This window comes from Ictalurus punctatus, chromosome 24, assembly GCF_001660625.3.
Source record: "Ictalurus punctatus breed USDA103 chromosome 24, Coco_2.0, whole genome shotgun sequence".
Taxonomy (NCBI): domain Eukaryota; kingdom Metazoa; phylum Chordata; class Actinopteri; order Siluriformes; family Ictaluridae; genus Ictalurus; species Ictalurus punctatus.
The window spans coordinates 1,681,171-1,706,187 of record NC_030439.2 but is presented as its reverse complement, the minus strand read 5'-3'; the positions used below and the strand labels follow the sequence as shown (position 1 = coordinate 1,706,187).

The 25,017-nt window shown below is 42.1% G+C and overlaps 2 protein-coding genes, 1 long non-coding RNA gene and 1 other non-coding gene across 5 annotated transcripts in view; 1 reads left to right on the top strand and 3 right to left on the bottom strand.

Annotated features, from left to right (window-relative positions):
• The window catches only part of LOC128629044 (E3 ubiquitin-protein ligase TRIM35), a 328,938-nt gene that overhangs the window by 234,086 nt on the left and 69,835 nt on the right, over positions 1 to 25,017 (top strand). The window lies entirely within an intron of this gene.
• On the bottom strand, positions 201 to 314 carry trnal-caa (transfer RNA leucine (anticodon CAA)). Its single transcript has 2 exons — positions 277 to 314; positions 201 to 246 (listed from the first exon to the last, which is right to left on the bottom strand). It is a non-coding gene; the product is annotated as a tRNA-Leu (tRNA).
• On the bottom strand, positions 11,046 to 12,303 carry LOC108261742 (uncharacterized). Its single transcript, XR_006982047.2, has 3 exons — positions 11,866 to 12,303; positions 11,566 to 11,747; positions 11,046 to 11,430 (listed from the first exon to the last, which is right to left on the bottom strand). It is a non-coding gene; the product is annotated as an uncharacterized LOC108261742 (long non-coding RNA).
• Positions 12,433 to 21,020, bottom strand: LOC128629035 (uncharacterized). 2 transcript variants are annotated; one of them, XM_053675129.1, is made up of 2 exons: positions 19,977 to 21,020; positions 12,433 to 13,349 (listed from the first exon to the last, which is right to left on the bottom strand). In XM_053675129.1, the coding sequence occupies exons 1-2, from the start codon at positions 20,607 to 20,609 to the stop codon at positions 13,293 to 13,295; spliced, it is 690 nt and encodes a 229-aa protein (XP_053531104.1). In that variant the 5' UTR covers positions 20,610 to 21,020; the 3' UTR covers positions 12,433 to 13,292. The 2 variants fall into 2 exon arrangements, with proteins under 2 accessions (XP_053531104.1, XP_053531103.1); XM_053675128.1 differs by lacking the exon at positions 12,433 to 13,349 and adding an exon at positions 18,803 to 19,053.

Genomic DNA, 25,017 nt, shown 5'->3' with positions numbered 1-25,017 from the left:
TTTATCTGAAAGCTACATTCTGAACTACTACTACACTCAGCACAGAACCTCACATACAAATAAGTTCCCTCTCATTTAAACTTCTCCAGTGTTGAGTGACTTCATCTTTAATTTACTGCATACGTACAAAATACATTTTAGAATCCTAACTTCATTCATTTAATATTCACACATGGGGTTTTTTAGAGGGAATAAAATCCTGTCAGAAGTGGGATTCGAACCCACGCCTCCATTTAGAGACCAGAATCCTCCTTTAACCAGGGAGAAGGTCTGAACCTTGAGTCTGGCGCCTTAGACCGCTCGGCCATCCTGACACTACAGCTGTGTGTTCCCTCTCTTTTTTCCACCTGTTTACAAACACACTCATTAGACTTGCTGACCTGAAACAGAGTGAATACATCACAGTGCACAATACTCTGACCTTTGGAGAAAAGGATTCTGTCCCAGTTTTTAATAAGATCTTCAATAACTACCATGTCAGCTTTTTAAATGTTTAGAGAAGAGGGTTATCACTGCTTGTGTTTTTACATTTTTTTTAAACCATTTCCATGGGGTGTACTTGTTTTTTCACATGATTATAGATAGATAGATAGATCACTTTATTAATCCCAGAGGGAAATCCACATATTACAGCAGCACAGAGAGGTAGAAGTATACTAAAGTAATTTAACATTATAAATGAAGCAAATAAGAATAAATATACGTGTGTATCGACGCGCTCGCTTCGTCGGTCATCATCTTCCAGGACTGAGCCGTTATAAAAGTGAGGGTTGTTGCGTTCGCATTCAGACACTGCAGCGTAGGGCGAGAACCGCGACCTCAATATACGAGATATAAACTAATTATTAAAACTACATACATTCATTACTATTTAACAATAACGCAGGAACGCCACCGAGTGTAGAGAAGTAAAGGTACATTTCTGTAATTAAAAATGAACTTGAGTAAGAGTATAAGTACGGCCAGTTAAACCTACTCTTAAGATCACATTGTTTTTGTATATAGAGTGTTACTTCCCACCTCTGGAAATACCGCAGCTGGAAAATATAATCCTTTCTTTTCTCTTTTTGTTTGTCCGGAACATCCAGAGCACATCACATTCATGCAGCACTACAGCTCTGTCCTTTGGGTCAGTTTCACCTCGCAGGTCAGTTTAGCAGCTCAGTTCAACATCTACAGAAAAATGCTGCCTACAACCGCTGATCTCTCTCAGCTCTGCGTATCACAGATGCACACTTCTGAAGAAAACATTTCATCTGTGCAGGAAGAACCTGACACTAACAATTCTGTATAAAATGTTCACCAAGTGGAGGAACTGCCAGATGATTGCAGCTTGGACCAGACACAGTTGTGAAATGTTCCAGAAGTTATAGATCCCATAAGCACAGTATAGTAGAGGAGCTCCCAGACTGTTCATATACTAAATCTGAGCCCGTCGTATTATTTGATCTGACAATAATCCATTAAATCTTGTTAGTATAGCAGTGCTATGAGAGTTGTGTTCCCAGGCTAAGAGACAGGGGAAGAGCAGACGCAGTCAGTGTGGCTCATGGGGTATTTCTGCTCAAATAGCAGAAGGGTCTCTCCAATAGAAATAGGGTTTGCTCAGCAGATAAACAGTATGGAACATCTCCCACACCCCAAAATACACGGCATGGTTTGTGTAATTGTATTGCTCGATGGCGGAATACTGTAGTCACTTTGCTGCAACACTGTGATCCCAGAGAACTTTATGTTAGCAATTTCACTGACAGCAATGATCTTCAACAACGTGGCTGGTGCACAGAATGTGTACGGGACACTGCAGATCTCTAATGAGAAAGGTTGTAGGCCTGGGTTTGTCAAAGACACAAAGACTGAAGGAAATCTGATCAAACATTATTAGGTGGCTATTGTTGTTAATTATAAACAACAGTGCCCTGATTTGGGACAGACAGTTTTTTTTTTTTTTGAAAGACAGGACCCTATAGCTTCCACCTTACAGAGAAAACATGGCAGAAAGTTCAACAGAGCGTTTGGTTGAAAGCGATTATAAACTCGAGTGAAGTAACTGAGGCAGAGAAACCGCAGGAGCTCAGAAGTTGAATAAAGTTATAAAGAGCACGATTCAGATAAGACGTACCTTTATTGATCTACTGTAAAAAAGTGTGCATTTTCAGGCCCCAGAAGTCACTGTTAAGAAATGAGTGAGTCCGACGCTCCAAATGTGGAGGAGAAAGTCCATTTGGACCTTTCATTTATATTCCATTTATATTTATATTTCATTTCATTTATATTTGTAGCATTTTAGTAACTATTGTTATACAACTTGAAGTTAGTAAATTATATTAAAAAAATAGTGTTTACAATTATGGTAATTAAGTACATAACACTTAAATTCCTTTTAAATAATGTGGAAAAACTAGTTGGAAGTTTATATATAGATTGTGGCTGGTCAGAATCATGCGTGTCGGAGCTCCAAATCATTCTTTTCATTTTAATTTGAATTCCCTGTTTGTGTTTCCCTGTTTGGAAACTGAATGAAAGTGTTTTGAGTTCCATGGTGACGGTTATCTAAACCACCGAGCGCGCGAGAGATTTGTTTTTCTTCCCCTTTTAGTTATCTAACGCCCTATATTAAAGTCAAAGTGATTCAATGTATATATATATACGTGGATATATTCCTGAAAAAAATTAAAATCAGTCAGCATGTCTTGATGTTATCAGTTCGGAGAGAACTTTAATAATAGTTTATGTGGTGTGCATTGTGCCACATAGTTTCTTCTGCACAGGCATCTTTTCCTGACTAATGATAAAATTGACATGTGAACCTGTTCGTTTTGAGTGATATTAATAAAAAACCCTGAAAAGTAAAACCGACCCGAGGTAACAGTCTCTGGCTCACAATGTGGTTCGTATCAGGCTAGGTCACGTCCTCCCTGTTGAGATAATGTTGAGCCTAAACATTTGGTTTTAGAGAGCAGTCTACCTTCATGAGCTGACTCGCTAACAAGAGCTGGAGTAACCATAACTAATGTGTGTATCGGTGATTCCTATATGGGTACGTGTCTATACAATATCTTAAGCAGCGTAAATGCGAATTCTTCTGGCGTGTGGTATTCATGTTGCATAATGCTGAATAATTTCTGCATGTTTTCTCTTTAAATGCTGTGTATATGTCCAATGATAAGTAATTAGTAAGATCAGATAGCAGTAGTAGTCTGCACATTTTAAATTCTTTATAATGTGTTGTACGCCTGTTACAGATGTGATATCTGAATCAGTAACATTAGAATAAGGTGATGATTTGATTACTTACTTTTGCCGACATGTTGTGCTGATATGAGTTTGGGAGGTAGTTTAATTACGGTCCCTTTACAATAGTGTAGTTTGAAGTGTTTTTTTTCCTGAATGGTAGATTGGTAAATAGAATAGAGTAGTTATGCAAATATATATGTGTGGGTGTGTATATATATATACATATGTGCTATACGGTGTGCTATGGATATGTCATACAAAGTATACGAGTTACAATATTTAAATAATACAAAGCAGTGGTCACAAACTCGAGAAAGGGAGGATATACTGCACTACCTGTGAAGTGAATTGAGTTGATAATACGTTATACAGCAGCTGAGAACCGATAAAAACTGAGAGCTGAGAACTGGATGCAGGTGTGTGTGATCTGGGAATTGCAGTCCATGGCAGCCAGCCATGTTTGTGGACCGCAGTGAAGGATGGGAAATGTGGTTTGTGATATGAGTAGATTTAACACTACCTTAAAATGGTCAAATACAGTTTAAATGAAATGGATACAATTATAGGACGAATCTTATGCTTCTTACAATTGGGCGTTCAGCCAATGTAACAACTTGGTGGTAAATTGAAACAAAGCTCACAGATGATAAATTTTATTTTGGACTAAGTTAAATACATATTCACATTCCTCCAAAGTGAGCAACATTTAATTGTCATGAATGACAGTATTTAATCTCTGCAGCAATATTTCCTGATTCACTGTGTTGAGAGCCTCTTCTAAATCAACAGGCAGGGAAGTGCAGAGGGTACCGTGACACTGTCTTAAGACTTTCAAAACAATAGTTGTGCTGATATGTTTATATGACCTTAGACGTCTTGCAGACTGATAACATGTGAACGGTTCACTGAAAAAGATTTCTACAAGGGACATAGGCCAGGAGGCTTTATTATTGGACTATAATGATCTAATATAGTTGGATGTCCCTGATTTAATTTAATAAAATAAAATAAATAAAAAAGAAAGCTGATTTCCAAATTTCTGGTATAACCCCGGTGTCAAATAAAGATTAAAATGATAAGTTAAAAGAGATAAAATAATATCAACTGCTAAGTTTAGAAATACAGACTCCACACAGTCAGGGCCTTGTGATGTGTTTATATCGGACTTGAGTGATCTGTAAACATCAGAAGTCTTAACACGTTAAAAACTGAACTCCTCAGAATTGTTTTTAATAGCTTCCTGCTTTATTAAAATCAGGGTATAGTAAATCACAATAAATATTCCCCGTTTTAAGGCCTAGATCTGATGCATAAATTGAACATTTAATGATGGGTTGTGCAGTTGTGTGTTCCCAGTTGTCTGTCTCCAGTTTCCAGTACTATTGTCCTGTAAACAATATCTTCGATCCTCAGAAAAAGGATGAAAGGACATGCCCACTTAGTCTAGCATTATTACAACAAGCTGTGATAACAAAAGCGATAAGTTTTGCGATACAACCAACCCACCCAGTAACCATTATTTATAGTATGATGTATATAGAATATATATATATATATATGTATATATATATAAGATGTCCCAATTGTAACCTATAACTGTAATTCCATTCCACATGATATTATTATTGATCAGCGCTTTTTTCCAAGTGACTGCATGTGAGAGCTCAAGGCCGTTACTCCCCTTAACAATTCCTAGATCGGTAGTACACCTGGAAGCGTCTCCTTCGCGGGGCTGTGGGCTCCCCTGTGGTGTACTCCTCTGTGGTCATAGGCTCCCTTGCACCCTCCCAATGCCGTCAGGACATGATTGGGGTCATCCTCCGCCCCATAAAAGCACAACAAATGTTCCTGGACGTTATCAAGTATGATCTGCAGTAGATCCCTGATTGCTCACTAAAGGACAACATCCTGAAATCCGGGTGTTCTTTGGACAAGCCTGACATTGAATGGACCCATGCTTTGCACCTGTACTATGGCTGACAAACTACAACAAAGACTGTGTCTTACATGTGACTGAAAAGGGGGGGTGCTGCTGGGGGGGTCCCGGCTCAGGAGAATGGGGCGCTTACAGGGCTGAAGTTTATGTATTGAAAACATTGGATTTGGTGGCACAAGGATTGCCAGGCTGGAGAGGCTCTCTTAGTGTGGATCATTGGGAAAATTGCTCTCTCACACATCGATCTTACGTTCATCACACCAGGTCATTTCTATTTTGAAAGAACAGGATATGGGGATATGGGGTTAATCTATGTACCACCCGAACTAAAATTCTTAAACGTGTTAGTGTGCCTAACTCACCAACTGTAGTGTCGTAGTGGTGTAATTAATTCTGTGGAGCCAGTCACTGAGAACACTCACGATTGCCCAGCCGAAATTCGTATTTCGTTGAGCTTAAAAGTTTTGGGTCTGAAATTTCACAAACATTATGAACACCCTGTTCTGCCCAATTGGCTGAATTGAAGTCACTAAAGAATGCAACCTAAGGGTAGAATTGTTAAAAAAAAATATATATATAATAAAAAATAAATAAAAAAATAATATAAATACTGACGTTTAGGCCCATGGATTGTGTCGTCTGTTTGGAGTTGTTTGAATGCAATGAGGTTCTAGGAAAAAATTGGAACGCCACTTATCGAACAAATAGTTTAATTGAATTCTGACTGCACTTCTCGCTGTATGTATTACAGATGCCCATGATCTTAGCCAGTGTGCGAGGGGGAAGGTAAAGGAATGATCCCTGTACTTGCAGGCAACGGTGGAGGATCACCTGAAGTGTGCTCAAAATTATTTATTTTTTTCCTTGACCAGGGATAGGTCTGGCACACCCTGATTTGTGTTTGATGTAATTTGTGCTGATACTAAACGTATTTCGGTAGATGCTCTACCTCTTGCACTAATGATGTTCCTTATGATGGACTGCTGCTGGAGTAATTGCAGATGAATCAAAAACATATATAAGACCACTAACTATTATGTATGGAGCTATATATTCACAGGAACAGAGCTGAGTGCAGTGTTATGTGTGAGGCGTCACCGCCTCAACGGGGGGAGGTGTTCAGAGGTGTTCACCCAGAGGTGGGAGTCCCGGAGCAACGAGAGAATGCTGACTACAAGGCGACAGCAGACTGCCAGGACATGCGAACCCCTGGAGGATGCTCAATCCTCCAATGACGAGATGGTGGGGAACACGTGAAGGTCCGGTACGAAGCGTCAACGGGGGGTCTGCTCTGTGGCAGACAGGATGAGAAGATGTGAAGATCCATACCCTGGGTGTACGTGCTAGCCTAACCTCTCCCCAAAGGGTGGCTCTCTACAGTACGTAAAGTGCTTGAGCTGAAGACAACCAGCATACAGAGAGATACTGCATACAACAGACTGTCAAGTATTGTTATAAAATGTTATAAAATGTTTGTGATGTGACGCAATCAGTCACAGAAAAGTATAATGGTGCTGCCGAGCACATAGTGCTGGCCGGGTGGGAATTTTTCCTCATAAGAGGTTTTTTCGCCCCCACCCCCGACTGCGAAAGACTGGGGTTTGGTTTTTGAGGGGAAGCAAGAATCTGCAGGTCCCGACAAATACAAAACTGTGGGCTGACAGGCCTAGTTGAGAAAGATAGGGACGTGTAGATCAAGTAGTTAGTTACTGTAGTGTACTCATACGTACGGCAGTAGTAGTAGTAATGAATGATTAGGGGAACTCAGTTAATCACACTTATAATCGATGTAGGCAAACAAACATATAATCAAGGTAGTTAGATTCGAAATGAGATATATATATATATATATATATATAGTTAAAAGGAGAAGTAAGTTAAGGGTTAAGAGTTATGGCTAGGTACATCTACACATGTCCGGCGCAAAGTGGATGTAAGGGGGTCCTAAGGCCCATTCTCCAGCTGCCAATCTACTATGAGACCCCGGGGCACACAACACTAGCACGTCTCCCACCAGGTCTACAAAACCTCCTCAGCTCCTATTCGGATCGGTGTTGCGTAGAAGTGGTTAATGTAAGGGACCCATTGGATTACGGGGACGACGGGCGGGATTATGGCTTTGTTAGAGTAATCCTCCGACAGCTAGCGGGGGACGGCCATGGGGTGCGGCAGAATCAGTTCCTCCATGCTTAATTAAGGTATTGTATGAGGCTTCATAGCCTCAGAGGGGGAAATGTTGTGGATAAAAAATGTCATAAAATAAACATAAGGGAGGTCCAGATCCAGATCCAGGTCCAGTAACGGTGAGAGAAGGGACTGACGACGGGCACCGGCACCTAGACATACAGAAGCGGTTTTAGTCAGAGGTGGATAAATTGGTAAAACACTTTAAAGATCTTTATGGGTTATTAGTCGAAATAGTCGAAAGAAGTGTACGAGCTGAGGAGTGCTAAAACACACACACACACACACACACGCTCGTACAGTCAAGGGCGGGCAAGTAGACACAACGTACGCACACACTCTCTCTTTCTCATACACACACATGAATAACTTTAATAATATCTTATAGTAATAGAGAAACTCTATAAAAAACAGAATAGTAGGATATGCAGGACAGTAGAACTGTAATGATATTAAGAAGTTGGAAGTACAGTAAACCGCTTTTCAAGTAGTATAAATATATATAAAATAAGAAATATAGTGCAAATATGAAAATAAATTATAAACTAGAAATACAGGAAAATATATCTTACTCATGATTCAGATGGTGAAGATTCTCATCTCGCAAGGAAAGCCTTAATTTTTAGAGAACCATGAAGAGAGCCAGTTATAAGGGTGGCTGGGTCAAACTGCCCCCCCCGAGATAACGATAAGACCAAGGTCCCTCCCGGTTGTTTAGTCATCTTGTCTACGTCATTTTTTTTACCTAGGGAATTGAGAATCCTGGTTTCTGACCACCTAGGTAACTAGAAACGCTGGGTTTTTGTTTCCTGGATTGTTGGAAATGCCTGGGTTCTGATTTTATGTGTAAAGTAAAACCCCTGGTTTCAATTCTATGGGTAAGTGAAATAGGCCTTTTCTGGAAACCTATGGGTTATCTAGTGTGTAAGTACAGTATAAATACTGGAGCTTAAGCTCAGGGTATTGGGATCACTTCTGAGAATTCTCATCAGTGTGGATCTCGTGTGGTGGAATGGAACAATAAAGCTGGACCCTTGCTTCTTCTCACTCACGGCTGGTGTATTTTTTCTATCTCCAACTGGGCTCAGAGGTAGATGTGAGTATTGGCTTCTAAGTTGAATTTTAAATATTTTTGGGTAATAGGCTAAATTCGAGCCAACAGCACACACACTCACGGTTTCAACACAATTTTATATCAATATACATTCTTATTTAAAATATTAAGATAGATAGATAGAGAGAGAGATAGAGAGAGAGATAGATAGAGAGAGGGAGAGAGAGAGCTATTTATAACAAGAATTTAATTTAATTATATTTATAACAAGAATTTAAGTTTACCCTGTAATATATAGATAAACTTTATTAATGATTGGTCAGGAAGGCAGGATACTGATACCAAAAAAAAAAAAAGGTTTTAGGCAAGTATATTTAAGTAAAAAAAGCTGTTTTGATTTAGAACACAGGTCGGCTTGCTTGGATGAATGCTTCAGTCTTCTGCCCACAGTGTCTGCACAGGGGTGGCATTCACAGGGAAAAGTCTGGGCGTCGATGCGGAGATGTCTCTGCCCGGTCCTGAAGAAAAACAGGTACTCTGATGCTTCATCCTGTAGATTCTGCATCATGACTTTTCCCTGGGCCGCTGTGATTACCTTCCCACGGTCATCACACACGATGTCACCCTTGGAAAAGGGTTGGGTTGCAACAACTCCTGCAAAAGAGAGCAAAACAATATGCATCAGATGACAAGGACGAAATCAACAGGTTTACAAGCAGTGTTTTGTTTTTATTTTTTCTTTTAGGTTGTAAGGTAAATTACAAATAGCAAAACCATCATTTAAGCAATAACAACTTCTCCCCTCGTTACTAAAATAACAAGAAAGTTAGGGAAATTTAAAGGCAAAACAGGCAGCCTGCTGCATCGTTCTGTCTCGGCCGAAGCCAATCACCACCCTGTCGTCAACTTCCTTCCTGTTGACCCGCTCTGACACCCGAAAAACAATGAAAAGGCAGAATTTGTTAGTGACCACATCTCCGAATAACCACCACAGCATATTAAAGGAGAAAAGTCATTTAGACCGTTAATAGATGCACTCACGGTCAGGCCTTGCGCAGCTGCCGGGCACTGAAAGTGACGCGACACCAAAAGTGCCGTGCAGTAGCGGAGATAGCCGGTCTCCTCTGTCGAGAGGACCTCTGTGCTTGAGACCAGCTTCCGAAAGATTATCAGGAAGTCGATCCTGGCTACCTCCAAAATGGCCTGGTACAGTGCCAGGGTGCGAACACTCACCATATCCATTTCTGTGTTCAAAATAGAGACATGTCGTTAAAGACCGTACTCAGCGTTGTAGTAGTGAACGATAACATTTGTAATACAGAATTTGTAATATAGGACACTTTACTTATTGTAGTTACCTCTGATCAGAAGGCGAACCCTGTTGTGAGGAGGCGGCATCACCGGAGTCCATAGCCATGTCTGACTCTTGTGGCATGTTGGTGATAAAGAACCCACGCCTCTGAAACTCTTCCACCAGTAAAGAAGCACACGGACTGTGGGGCAGGATAGAACAAAGCTGGCGGTAGTCCCAGGTCCTGTTCCTGCAGATACACCGTCTGGAAGATACCTTGGCCTTTCTTCTGCTGTGCTGTCTTTCATACACACTCTAGCAGGTGGCCAGCAAGATGCTTCTGTGGCTTCTTGCACCGCAAGCAGTGGACAATGTTGCGCTCAGCAAACCTTCAAAATGAGACCATGAGTACAATAAGGAACTCTGAAGATCAAAATACAGAGAAAATCCACTGAAGGAAACACAAATAAACACAAGCGTTTGATTACGGTGCTCAAAGAAAATCTTTCATAGGAAATGGGGTTAGACTTCCTTTGGTTACAAATGTGTGTAAATACTCCTCTGTAAACAAAATGTATGTGCATGAGTGTATAAATACAATTTATAACAAGAATTTAAGTTTACACTGTCAAGCTGTGCTCAAAGTTTATTATTGATGTGGCATTGGTGGCATAGCGGTTAAGGCTCTGGGTTACTAATGGGTAGGTCGGTGGTTCAAGCCCCAGCAATGCCAAGCTGGAACTGTTGGACCCTTGAGCAAGGTCCTTAAGGGAGGCAAAGAAAAGAATTTCACTGTGCTCTAATGGGACCAATTAAGACTCATGATATTCGATACAATATAGTAGCTTCGATAAGTGCTACTATAAACCTGATATTAGATCCATCCATCCTCAACTGCTTACTCCTTTTCAGGGTTGCGGGTGAACCTGGAGCCTATCCCAGGAAGCATCGGGCACAAGACAGGGTGCCAGTCCCTCGCAGGGCACAATGATTTTAGAGTCTTGATAGAGGCACATAACCTGTCCATTCATGTTCTTGAAAAAAACCTGAAGACCGTCCTCCACACTTACAGTGCTGTGAGCGCTGTGTCCCTCTGAGGCGGTGATGACCTGCCCGTGATGGTCACACACCACCGCGCCAGCCAGAAATCTTTACGTTGCAATAATGCCCTTGCCCTTCATCTTCTGTCACAAGAAGTCCTTTCACTTCTGGGTCCTGGTGCGTGTCCGGCTTTGTTTAGCGTCCATTGCTGTGTCCATGGATCCAGGGGGCTTCCATTCTTCACGAACTGGGCTGCACTGGGTATGTTGGTCCTCCACTTGCTGACCTTTTCCTCACTGGGTAGACGAGGGCCAAAGGGCGCCATTAAGAAAACATGCCATGTTCAAAGTTGTCAAGTATAGTCTTAACTAACAATCTTTCATGTTACTTGGTAAATATCTTTAAATATAGCTTCAAAAAATACTTGTGAATAAAGTGAATATGCTGCTTGTGCAGTTTCATCTGTGCCTTCAAACAATCGCTCGTACAGCTTCCGCTGAAAGCTAGCTGAGATTTCAGCACGCAGAGTCTTATCTGGCGCCTCACCCCCCAGAGTCACCGGGTGCTGTTCGACAAGTCGGCCGTACGCTGCCTCAAGATCCGTTTGCAGATCTGTCGTGTCTGCTTTCTGCTGGGCAGCACCGCGAGCAATGCTACAGGCTGGATTCCCCTTCTGAAGGATCAGTGCTAAATAAAAAAAAAAACGTAAAAATGATTTTTTAGGAGAAGAGTACAAGACTAGTGTTCAAAGTGTGTGTGATATAATTTGTTTACAAATTGTGGATTCTATTAATTGTGTCGACAAATATATAACATGCTTACGTTGACTGACCAGCCAGCGAATCCAGGAGCTTACTAGCCCTCACTGCGTTGTCCGCCCGCTTCACGCAGTAATGTTTACTTCTGATATATTGCAAGATACTTCTGTGTCAGTCAGACTCTTGGTGGCTGTCTCGAAGGCCCGGCGTGCTCTCTGGCTGGTCACCCATGGTCTGACGCCATACCTAAAGTGCAAGTCGAAACCGTATATTAATTTGATGTTTATTTATATACATATAAAACACATCTACCCTCATACGCCGTACATAGTGTGTGTGAAAGGAATCGTGATGGTCAGTTTACCTTATGTGCAGCCATCGGAGGTCATTGGAGGGATTGTGTATTCTTCCACTCGAGAGATTCTTCATCTCATCCGCTTCAGTCCCATCCAGATCTTCCCTCTTCCGCTTCCTGATGCAGGACCGGAGTCGTGGCCGCACACACGTGGCCCTGAGCACAGCTGTGCAGTCATGCGTTGTCAGTTCTCCATCTGCTATATTAAAACTATATTAGTTCATTCTTTTCAGTTGTCTTAGATCTTAATTTTTCATCTTTCTTTTTCCTCCACTTTCCAATCCTGTTTCTTTTCTAATTTATATTTTCTCTTACACCTTTTCTTTCTCCTTTCACTCTTACCTCATGCAAAGCCCTGACATACCATACCAGTCACTCCTCTGCAAAGGTAGGACAAGGAGAAGCGTCAAAGTCTTGCCTTAAGTATCCTGCCTGGCAGGTGCAGGCAGTCCCGGTTAATAAGCCATGAGAACTCTGGGTAACTGAGTTCCCCCACACGGCTACTCTCACTGTGTGCTGCTGCTGCCCTCTGCTGGCTGTGCGGGGTGTAGCACAGCCTCTTACACCTTAATATATCTTAAAATGCTACAAGCAACATAAGTAGAAACAAAGCATTTGTTTTAATCCTATGTGCAATGACATGGCAATGACAATTCCATGGATGCAGCATTTCCTTTTACTGAAACACAACATGAGTTTTAATGCAGTAAAAAGCTTGTTTTTTGTTGGAAAGAAACGGAATGGTAATGGCCTACCGTGAGTAGCGTAGCATGTGTAAGTGTGTTCTTAAAAGAACCTGACACTGCCAGTACCAGCAGTATGATCCTGACTCCAGGACAAGAGTCAAAATGGTAAAGGCACAGCTACACAATAGCATTCCAAATAGCGTCCCCAGTGAGACCCCTTGCCCACAAAAACAGCACATAGGCCAGTGTCTATACCATTTCCCAAAGCACCAGCTGAGCCCAAAACATCTCCAAGTGCCTGATGAATGTGAAGGTGTCAGGTTTGGACTGAAGTCAGAACAAACTGAACCAGTGGACACTGAGTATCGTAGCGCGCACTCTCACTCAAAAAAACAGACATGGAAAAGCATTAAAGTACATTGGTAACTGTTCTATAATGCAGAAGAGCACTACACACAGCCCGCTGCTATTACTGGGACAACACCAAAAGTGTCCATGCTTTCATTAACCATCTATAAAATGGCGTTAGTCCTGTAAGATCCATCTTGTTTACGTCCATCAAGAGCAAGTGGCAATCTAGGCCCATATTACCTGATTTCCTCAGTAAGGTGCACGCTATCCCAGCCCAGCTCACATCCTGCCTGTAGAGAAGTCTCTGAGCCACTTGGAGTTTGAATGTCTTCACTCTGGACCCAACATCTACTAGGCCTTGTCCTCCTTCTTGTCTGGGTAGATACAGCACTGGTGCCTTTAGCCAATCTCTGTATTTGCCTCACGAGATCTTCTGGAGGCTGCAGGATCATTGTTCTGTGCCAAAGGGAAGAGGCTATGAGGTTGTTAAATACCAGCACCCTTCTCCTGTATGACAACTTTATCATCAACTATTTCCAACGAGACAGTCGCGCACGTATTTTCTCCAGCAGGCCCTCCCAATTTTGTTGTCTATACTCATTTGTCCCCCAAAAACTCCCAGATATTTAAAACCTGCCCTTCCCCAATGCAGGCCACCGGGAAGTAATGGACTTTCAGTGACTCTGCCACATCACACAGCGTCACTTTTAAGCCAGTTATCTTTATATGATAATGCCTTTCCATAGCACTCAAGAGCGCATTTTACCTCTTCAACATCACCTTCACCTCTAATTAGGACCGTGACGTCATCCGCATATGCAGATAGTTTAATTGGTTGTTGGGAGATTGGAAAATTGACTTGTAGACCAACCGCTCCAACACGCCACACTCGCTCCACTATCGCGCATGCGCAGAGCGATAGATAGAGAGAGAGAGAGAGAGAGAGAGAGAGAGAGCGCTAGATAAAGAGAGAGAGAGAGAGCTAGAGAGAGAGAGAGAGAGCTAGAGAGAGAGAGAGAGAGAGCTAGAGAGAGAGAGAGAGAGAGCTAGAGAGAGAGAGAGAGAGAGCTAGAGAGAGAGAGAGAGAGCTAGAGAGAGAGCGAGCGAGCTAGAGAGAGAGAGAGAGAGAGCTAGAGAGAGCGAGCTAGAGAGAGAGAGCGAGCTAGAGAGAGAGAGAGCAAGCGAGCTAGAGAGAGAGAGCGAGCTAGATAGAGAGAGAGATAGATAGAAGAGAGAGAGCTAGATAGAGAGAGAGAGCGAGCTATAGAGAGAGAGATAGATAGAAAGAGAGAGCTAGATACATAGATAGAGAGCTAGATAGAGAGAGAGAGAGCTAGAGAGAGAGAGCTAGAGAGAGATAGATAGAGAGAGAGAGCTAGATAGAAAGAGAGAGAGCTAGAAAGATAGAGAGCGAGAGCGCTACATAGATAGAGCGAGAGCGCTAGATAGATAGAGCGATAGAATGAGAGAGAGAGATAGAGAGAGAGAGATCAAGAGAGAGAGATCGAGAGTGAGAGAGAGATAGAGACAGATAGCGAAAGAGAGATAGATAGAGATATAGATAGAGAGATCGAGAGAGATAGTGAGAGAGCGATAGAGGGAGATAGAGAGAGCGACAGAGATAGAGAGAGATCGAGAGAGAGAGAGCTAGATAGAGAGAGAGATAGATAGAGAGAGAGAGAGAGATAGAGACAGAGATAGCGAAAGAGAGATAGATAGAGATATAGATAGAGAGATCGAGAGAGATAGTGAGAGAGCGAGAGATAGAGAGAGAGCGATAGAGATAGAGAGAGATCGAGAGAGCGACAGAGATAGAGAGAGATCGAGAGAGAGAGAGCTAGATAGAGAGAGAGAGAGATAGCTAGAGAGATAGAGAGAGAGATAGAGAGAGATCGAATGAGAGAGAGATAGCGAGAGAGATAGATAGAGATTGAGAGCGAGAGAGAGATGGATAGAGCGAGAGAGAGAGATAGATACATAGAGAGAGAGAGAGAGAGAGAGAGAGGGAGAGACAGAGAGAGCTAGAGAGAGAGAGAGAGAGATAGATAGATAGATAGATAGATAGATAGATAGATAGATAGAGAGAGCGAGAGAGAGATTGAGAGTGAGATAGATAGAGAGAGAGGGAGAGTGAGCTAGATAGAGAGAGAGAGCTAGAGAGAGAGATAGATATGGATAGAGAGAGGTAGATAGTGAGAGAGAGAGAGATATGGATAGAGCGAGAGAGAGAGAGATAGAGAGAGCTAGATAGAGAGAGCTAGATAGATAGAGAGAGAGAGAGAGAGAGATAGATAGTGAGAGAGAGATATGGATAGAGCGAGAGAGAGATTGAGAGTGAGATAGAGATGGATAGAGAGAGAGAGCTAGATAGAGAGAGAGCGAGAGAGAGAGAGAGAGAGAGAGAGAGAGAGAGAGAGAGAGATGGGGAGAGAGAGAGAGAAAGAGATAGAGAGAGAGAGAGAGAGAGAGAGAGAGAGAGAGAGAGAGAGCGCTGGCCCAAATTTAGCTTATTACCCAAAAACACTTACAATTCAAGTTCATTCCACAGCGCTGAGAATTCTCAGAAGTGATCCGACACCCGGAGCTCAAGCTCCAGAGGGCTGATTGGAAGACCTTGTTAAATAATATTATTATGTTTCTTCCTTATAATGTCTTATATTTGATAAAATATATTCTTATACATCTCATATTACTTTTTTTATCCTGCACAAGGACACGTCTTTGTAACTGTAAGGGACGAGTCAACTTAATCCTTCACATGGTATTCATAAGGTGCCATAGGTTTCTGCTTCTCTATGGATCACACTGAAGTTTGAACAAAATGGTTTGACTTAATACCCGCAGCAGTAGTGCACAAGTCATTTCTTCCTAATTTGTTTATTAACTTTTCTTGCATGCCTAAATGGAATAAAAGTTGTTTGCCAGATTCAGATGCTCCTAAACAAATTGTTATAAAGTATGAGGTAACTTATCAACAAAGGCCGTACTATCGTTTCTAATATGATGCCTTTAAAATGGAAAAATATTTTCACCGATATATTTCAGAGATTTTTTTTTACCCTAGTTTACACTAACTGTCTAATATTCTGTTCTGTTGGAAAAATGCCTCAACTGTTAAAATATTTTGAAACCTTTACAAATAACTCTCCTGTTTCTATAACTTTGGCTTATAGTGTATATGACTGCTCACTGTCATAAAACCCATACAAGGAAATAAACTAATCATTTTGACTCCAGATCAGGAGTGGGTAAAGACATACTGGTGATCTGATCTATATTATATGTACGTACTTTAGATAATGCCTCTCTGAGGGCCATGTTGGAATGTTCCCAAGTCAAAGTACTGTAGAACTCCTCAGCATTAGATCACCTCATCATACTCTTTCCATACCATCGTGCTCTTTGCCTGACAAAGCAATTCACATTCTATGTCAAAACATATTTGACAGTTGGGGTCTAATTCTAAAATCACCAGATACCAAATGTACAACAGTTTTGTCTTTCTGCCATCACAAAATAAAAATGTTTAAACCTTAACCAATGTAGTCACGGGGGGTGTGTACATTTTTCACACTACATTAATGGTGGGGATCCTTATAGACTGTGGAACAGAAATGTACTCAGTGTGTCTCCACCGATTTATTTCACATTGCCGTACAACCATTTTTTATTTTTTGCCATTATGGACGAAACACCCATTTCTTTTAAAACATCATCTTTACATGTTTTTCTACCTCCTAAAAACCCTCGGCCTTAAGACACAATCTTTGGAGTTGTTGACGCCCTGCTCAGGGTTAAACAACAATGTCTTTACAATATCTTCATGAATAAATTGCCAAACTAACATCTTGGGTTTTTTTTTTCTTGGAGCAGAAGTCAGGTCCTCTCTCATTTCAACAGATCCTCTTGTTGGTGAATACACAGCATTCCTCTAGGGGTATTAGCATTTCTCGGAGCAGCCATTGTAACAGATAGTTGCAGAGATTCTTCTGTGCTTTAACTACAACTTCTTAACCATTATTTAAGCACTGAGACGCACGACTCTCTCCTTAATTCGTTAACATATTTACATTTGTAAGCATTCTGGTCAGCAAAACCCCCAGAACGTCTCTCTCACACACAGACAGACAACTGCCAGGAAAGATCACACATTCAGATCAAACAGTGTTACAGAGGGCCTAAATGTACACGACTTGACTGTCAGCCAGTGGGGACATGGGATGTCAAAGCATAGACAACATCATATGTATTTAACGGCAGTTCTGTGTAAGTATCCTCGTTGGCGAACCATTTTCCAAAATCTTGTTTATAGTTGAAACAAAACGCACGATTCTTTTAAACAGCACTTTTAAACGTTTCACCTCCTAAAGGTTTATGTTTACAATGTATGTAAAAACATTTTTTACAGTTCTTTGGCCACATCGATGTTTTATCTGTTTCAGGGGTTTTATTTCAGTAAATGTTTATTCAGAGTCACGCCGTTCTCCCAAACACGTAATCAACAGTTTTTTCATATATTTCACTAGCAAACATTCTGCTCATATATATTCACATTCAACCATCATGCTTTTCTAACAATGTGTTTACACAAACAAAATAACCCACACAGTAACAAAAACACACGCCCATATTAAACATTGATATTCTTTTCAGACATATTTCACCTAAACCACCCTTAAGCTTCAAAATAAAACAATACCACAAAAGTAAGTTCAGAAACAAACATTCTCTTATACCCCAAAAAGGTATACATTTGTGTGTGATTAATTCAGGGAGAAACACGTTTCACAACAGTGTCATTAACATAAACACATTTGTTGGGGGAGATCCCCCACAATACACAAAACACACACCCCCAGGAATGGAAGGACACAACCCAGACATACAGGTGCCAAAAAGACCCACTGATACAGTGGATAGGGTTACCCCCACCACCCCCACCACCCCGGTCATAAATTAGGTGTACCTACAGAACTGTCGGTCAGGAAAAACACAAACCATAAATTAGCCCTCTAGTTCTACCGCCGTGATTGACATTTTGACAGAACGTACTGGCTACGATGAAAACACGTGTATGGGTGTGTTTAGAGAGAGAGAGAGAGAGAGGGAGAGAGAGAGAGAGAGAGAGAGAGAGAGAGAGGGGCGTGTCTGAAAACACGTATGTGTGGGCGGGGTTTAGCGAGAGTGAGGTGTCTCAGTTTAACTTCATTACTGCTTAACACAGTGACTGGAAGACATCTCTGGAAAATACTTCTCTCCTAGTTTAAACATTACGGAGATCCTTTTAGCCAGCACTTTAACATTTTCACCTCGTAAGGATCTTTGTTTAGAAGTCATGTGATATGCGCTATTCTTTTTAAACAGCTCTTTTAACCATTTTTACCTCCTGAAGTTTTTATGTGTTTTTTTTGGAAACCTGGTAATACGGATTCTTTTTAAACAGCTCTTTTGATCATTTTTTACATCCTAACGGTTTGTGTTTAGAATGTATGTAATACAAACGATTATTTTAAACAGATTCTTTTTTTTTTTTTTTTTTTTTTTAAAGACGCTTTAACTCCTAAACTTTTTATTCAAAGGTAAACCGGGATCCCTAAAAAACATAATCAACAATTGTTTTCATTTATTTCACAAAACAAATATTCTACTCATATATGTACACATTCAAACATCATGCTTTTCTAACAATGTGTTTACACAAACGAAATAACGCCACACAGTAACACAAACACATCCACATATTAAAAACATTATTTCTTTTCAGACGTGTTTCACCCCACCAAAAACCAAACTCATTAACATAAACACCTTTCGTTGGGAGGGGGACTATTCCCCCCCACACACCTCTCCACAACACCCCCAGACACAAAGGAGCCAGACTGATCATCTGATAAACTCCATAGGGTTACCCCCCTCACCACAACTACAGACCTGTCAGTCAGGGAAGCACAGAGGGTCATAAATTATCACACACAACACTTTGATTGACAGTTTGACAGAAAGTGTATGATATAACTACTAACATCATACCTACAGTCAAGCATGGAGGTGGCACTTGTGGGGATGCTCTGCTGCTTCAGGGCCTCGGCAATAGTCAAGGAAAACATGAATTCTGCTCTCTATCAGAAAATCCTAAAGGAGAATCTCCAGTCTTCAATCCCTAAGTTGAAATACAAGCAGAACCGGATGATGCAGCAAGACAATGATCCAAAGATGAATTCTGCTCTCTATCATAACTTTTTTAACATAATTTTTTAACCCTATTGGTAGTGAGATCATAGTCTTCTTGAAACATATGGGTTATTTAGTGTGTAAATACAGTATAAATACTGGAGCTTAAGCTCAGGGTATTGGGATCACTTCTGAGAATTCTCATCGGTGTGGATCTCGTGTGGTGGAATGGAACAATAAAGCTGGACCCTTGCTTCTTCTCACTCACGGCTGGTGTATTTTTTCTGTCTCCAACTGGTCTCAGAGGTAGATGTGAGTATTGGCTTCTAAGTTGAATTTTAAATGTTTTTGGGTAATAGGCTAAATTTGAGCCAACACTAGATAGATAGATAGAGAGCTAGATAGAGCTAGATAGAGAGAGCTAGAGCTAGATAGAGAGAGCTAGATAGAGAGAGAGAGCTAGATAGAGAGAGCTAGATAGAGAGAGAGAGCTAGATAGAGAGAGAGCTAGATAGAGATAGAGCTAGATAGAGAGAGCTAGATAGCTAGATAGATAGAGAGAGAGAGATAGATAGATAGAGAGCTAGAAAGAGAGAGCTAGAAAGATAGAGAGAGAGCTAGAAAGAGAGCTAGATAGATAGAGAGCTAGATAGAGAGAGAGAGCTAGATAGAGAGAGAGATAGAGAGCTACATAGAGAGAGATAGATAGAGAGCTAGATAGAGAGAGCTAGAAAGATTGAGAGAGAGCTAGAAAGATAGAGAGAGAGAGAGAGAGAGAGAGAGAGAGCTAGATAGATAGAGAGAGCTAGATAGATAGATAGAAAGAGAGCTAGAGAGAGAGCGCTAGATAGATGGATAGAGAGAGAGAGAGAGTGTAAAGCTCTTCAGGTTGCTCTGGACGGCTGAAAGTACCTGGTTGTTCTGGGGTGACTCTTTCCTCCTCCATGTCTGTGGCGGTTCCTCTCCTGCCGCTCCTTCACTGCACTCTGGGCCCAAGTCCTCCAACATCTCAACATTACGCTGTGCTTGTTCAGACGATTCCCCCACCTTGTCCCTCTCCTCCCTTATTATTTCCGGTTTAGTTTTATTCTTCTCAATGTTCTTGTCCTGTAGCTTCTTCTGCTGCGGTTGTGTGGGGTCACTGTCTCCACCGGTGATAGCGGTGTAGGGCTTGAAGTGAAAACTGTCTGTGGTGTCGGTGTTTCTGCTGGTACGGGCGCGGGTGTCGGTGTTTCTGCTGGTACGGGCGCGGGTGTCGGTGTTACTGCTGGTACGGGCGCGGGTGTCAGTGTTACTGCTGGTACGGGCGCGGGTGTCGGTGTTACCGCTGGTACGGGCGCGGGTGTCTGTGTTACTGCTGGTACGGGCGCGGGTGTCTGTGTTACTGCTGGTACGGGCGCGGGTGTCGGTGTTACTGCTGGTACGGGCGCGTGTGTCGGTGTTACTGCTGGTACGGGCGCGGGTGTCGGTGTTATCCCTGCTCTCCCACCGCCAGCAGAACCTCCTCCACCTGTTCTCCATTCCCCGGTACACACCTGACGCCATGGCGGAGAGACAGCGTCTCCTCTCCGGCCTCGGAGGCCATGGCGTCCCGCTCACCTTCACCCACTCTTAACTTTCACTACCCACCGATAACTCAATAACTAGAGCTTCGATAAATTAATGGAAGAAAATAAAAAAAAACAAACAAACTCGCAAAAAACTTTGACAAGACGCCAAACGGCTCTCACGCGCTCTACACACCACGCCCACTCCAACACCGCGCACGCGCAGATATAGTTAGCTAGATAACTAGCATGCGCAGAGAGCTAGCTAGCGATGGGCAGCATGCTCCACTCTCATAAAAATGATGCACTGGTTCCCCTCGTAAGAGAAAGAAGTAACAATTCCTGAACTCTCTCTGACTCATACTTTTCTTTTTATTTAAAGGGACAGAAAAGTTGAGATTTTTTAGCTGTTGTAGTTGTTGGAAAATAGGGCGAAAGTGAAGCATTTTTCGGAGCGCTCACATGAACAGTCCGACACGCGGTCTTTCACTGAAGACACCGAGGCTTATAGCATGATTCACAGGTGCCGTCTTTATGGTCACGGGACGCATGTAATTGCCACATCACGTGACCACAGCAGGCCTATAAATAGGCGTGATTTAGCACTGACGTCAGATACCGGTCACGTGAAGTGCTTCCCCGGTCATGACTGGGTAAGGGAACACAAGTTCTGGGTCAGTGCTTCCCTTTGACTTTTGTATGGATTTTGAACTGAACTTGACTGAATGTTTTGGAAGGGCTGGGGGGATTTCAGTATGCTCTGTACATGGTCTTTGAGGCACTCTTTGATTTCACAGCTGTGAGTCTTTGTTTCAAAATATAATTAGGACTTGATTCTGTTTGTTGAACTATTAACATCGCTTTTTCTCCATATGCAAGTCTCATTTTCCCCTCACACAAAAAATGGTGCTTTATTCTGTTGGAGAACTGCCATATTCTGTTGCCATTGAAAGGTGTATCTCTCTCTTACACTTCTCTCTGTTCATCTGACTATAAACTACCTTTCAGTTAATTTGTCACAGGAAACATGCCCTCATTGATGTGCCGGTGCCACTTGAAGAAAAGGATATTAAAGTTAACGACAGGGCTTTTATGTCTCAAATACGGGCACATGAGAAACAGAATTTCAAAACTTTATTATTCTTGCTACATCCTGAATAAAACACAAGGGATTGTTGACGGTTCCAACATGTCATCCCATTTGTTTGTGCACTTCTCTCCTGAAGGAGCCACGGATAACGGAAGACCTCTGCACTGCAGCTGGATGTCTTCAGTGGTTTGGTGGAAGCGCTGTGGTTGGCATCATAAAGGTTTAAGCCAACCTGTCTCTGAAATATCACCGCGACCCACATCCCCATCACCAGCTGTGTCAAAAGAGAAACCGATGCAGCAAACGTGGATCGCTGCATTCATGCCTCATGACATGCCTTAATTTCATTGTACATGTGTATAGTGACAATAAAAAGGCATTCATTCATTCATTCGACAAACAGCTCTCTCGCTCTCTCTCTCTATCTATCTAGCTCTCTCTCTCTCTATCTAGCTCTTTCTATCTATCTAGCTCTCTCTCTCTCTAGTGCTCTCTCTCTAGCACTTTATCTCTCCATCTAGCTCTTTCTATCTATCTAGTGCTCTCTCTATATCTATCTAGCTCGTTCTCTCTATCTAGCACTTTCTCTCTATCTATCTAGCTCTCTCTCTCTATCTATCTACAGTGAGGGAAAGAAGTATTTGATCCCCTGCTGATTTTGTACGTTTTCCCACTGACAAAGAAATGATCAGTCTATAATTTTAATGGTAGATTTATTTGAACAGTGAGAGACAGAATAACAACAAGAAAATCCAGAAAAACGCATGTCAGAAATGTTATAAATTGATTTGCATTTTAATGAGGGAAATAAGTATTTGACCCCCTCTCCATCAGAAAGATTTCTGGCTCCCAGGTGTCTTTTATACAGGTAACGAGCTGGATTACGAGCACTCTTAAAGGGAGTGTTCCTAATCTCAGCTCCTTACCTGTATAAAAGACACCTGTCCACAGAAGCAGTCAATCAATCAGATTCCAAACTCTCCACCATGGCCAAGACCAAAGAGCTCTCCAAGGATGTCAGGGACAAGATTGTAGACCTACACAAGTCTGGAATGGGCTACAAGGCCATTGCCAAGCAGCTTGGTGAGAAGGTGACAACAGTTGGTGCGATTATTCGCAAATGGAAGAAGCACAAAAGAACTGTCGATCTCCCTCGGCCTGGGGCTCCATGCAAGATCTCACCTCGTGGAGTTGCATTGATCATGAGAACAGTGAGGAATCAGCCCAGAACTACACGGGAGGATCTTGTCAATGATCTCAAGGCAGCTGGGACCATAGTCACCAAGAAAACAATTGGTAACACACTACGCCGTGAAGGACTGAAATCCTGCAGCGCCCGCAAGGTCCCCCTGCTCAAGAAAGCACATATACATGCCCGTCTGAAGACTGCCAATGAACCTCTGAATGATTCAGAGGACAACTGGGTGAAAGTGTTGAGGTCAGATGAGACCAAAATGGAGCTCTTTGGCATCAACTCAACTCGTCGTGTTTGGAGGAGGAGGAATGCTGCCTATGACCCCAAGAACACCATCCCCACCGTCAAACATGGAGGTGGAAACATTATGCTTTGGGGGTGTTTTTCTGCTAAGGGGACAGGACAACTTCACCGCATCAAAGGGACGATGGACGGGGCCATGTACGGTCAAATTTTGGGTGAAAACCTCCTTCCCTCAGCCAGGGCATTGAAAATGGGTCGTGGATGGGTATTCCAGCATGACAATGACCCAAAACACACGGCCAAGGCAACAAAGGAGTGGCTCAAGAAGAAGCACATTAAGGTCCTGGAGTGGCCTAACCAGTCTCCAGACCTTAATCCCATAGAAAATCTGTGGAGGGAGCTGAAGGTTCGAGTTGCCAAACATCAGCCTCGAAACCTTAATGACTTGGAGAAGATCTGCAAAGAGGAGTGGGACAAAATCCCTCCTGAGATGTGTGCAAACCTGGAGGCCAATTACAAGAAACGTCTGACCTCTGTGATTGCCAACAAGGGTTTTGCCACCAAGTAACAAGTCATGTTTTGCAGAGGGGTCAAATACTTATTTCCCTATCTATCTAGCTCGCTCTCTCTATCTATCTATTTTTCTATCTATCTAGCTCGCTCTCTCTATCTATCTATCTATCTATCTAGCATGCTCTCTCTATCTATCTATCTAGCTTTCTCTCTCTCTCTATCTATCTATCTAGCTTTCTCTCTCTCTCTCTCTCTCTATCTATCTATCTATCTATCTATCTATCTATCTAGCTCTCTCTCTATCTAGCTCTCTCTATCTTAATATTTAAATAAGAATGTATATCCATATAAATAAAATAAAATTGTGTTGAAACCGTGTGTGTGTGTGTGTGTGTGTGAGAGAGAGAGAGAGAGAGTGTGTGCGCGCGCACTACAGGAGATCAATAAAGGTACGTCTTATCTGAATCGTGCTCTTTATAACTTTATTCAACTTCTGAGCTCCTGCGGTTTCTCTGCCTCAGTTACTTCACTCGAGTTTATAATCGCTTTCAACCAAACGCTCTGTTGAACTTTCTGCCATGTTTTCTCTGTAAGGTGGAAGCTATAGGGTCCTGTCTTTCAAAAAAAAACAAAAAACTGTCTTTCCCAAATCAGGGCACTGTTGTTTATAATTAACAACAATAGCCACCTAATAATGTTTTATCAGATTTCCTTCAGTCTTTGTGTCTTTGACAAACCCAGGCCTACAACCTTTCTCATTAGAGATCTGCAGTGTCCCGTACACATTCTGTGCATCAGCCACGTTGTTGAAGATCATTGCTGTCAGTGAAATTGCTAACATAAAGTTCTCTGGGATCACAGTGTTGCAGCAAAGTGACTACAGTATTCCGCCATCGAGCGATACAATTTCACAAACCATGCCGTGTATTTTGGGGTGTGGGAGATGTTCCATACTGTTTATCTGCTGAGCAAACCCTATTTCTATTGGAGAGACCCTTCTGCTATTTGAGCAGAAATACCCCATGAGCCACACTGACTGCGTCTGCTCTTCCCCTGTCTCTTAGCCTGGGAACACAACTCTCATAGCACTGCTATACTAACAAGATTTAATGGATTATTGTCAGATCAAATAATACGACGGGCTCAGATTTAGTATATGAACAGTCTGGGAGCTCCTCTACTATACTGTGCTTATGGGATCTATAACTTCTGGAACATTTCACAACTGTGTCTGGTCCAAGCTGCAATCATCTGGCAGTTCCTCCACTTGGTGAACATTTTATACAGAATTGTTAGTGTCAGGTTCTTCCTGCACAGATGAAATGTTTTCTTCAGAAGTGTGCATCTGTGATACGCAGAGCTGAG

What these genes read in the sequence shown, in the direction of transcription:
- LOC128629035 (XM_053675128.1), bottom strand. Translation starts at nt 20,609, where the DNA reads ATGGCGTCAGGTGTGTACCGGGGAATGGAGAACAGGTGGAGGAGGTTC. An exon ending in AGTCACCCCAGAACAACCAG is followed by an intron (nt 19,054 to 19,976) that starts GTACTTTCAGCC and finishes ATTTCAACTTAG; the next exon opens with GGATTGAAGACTGGAGATTC.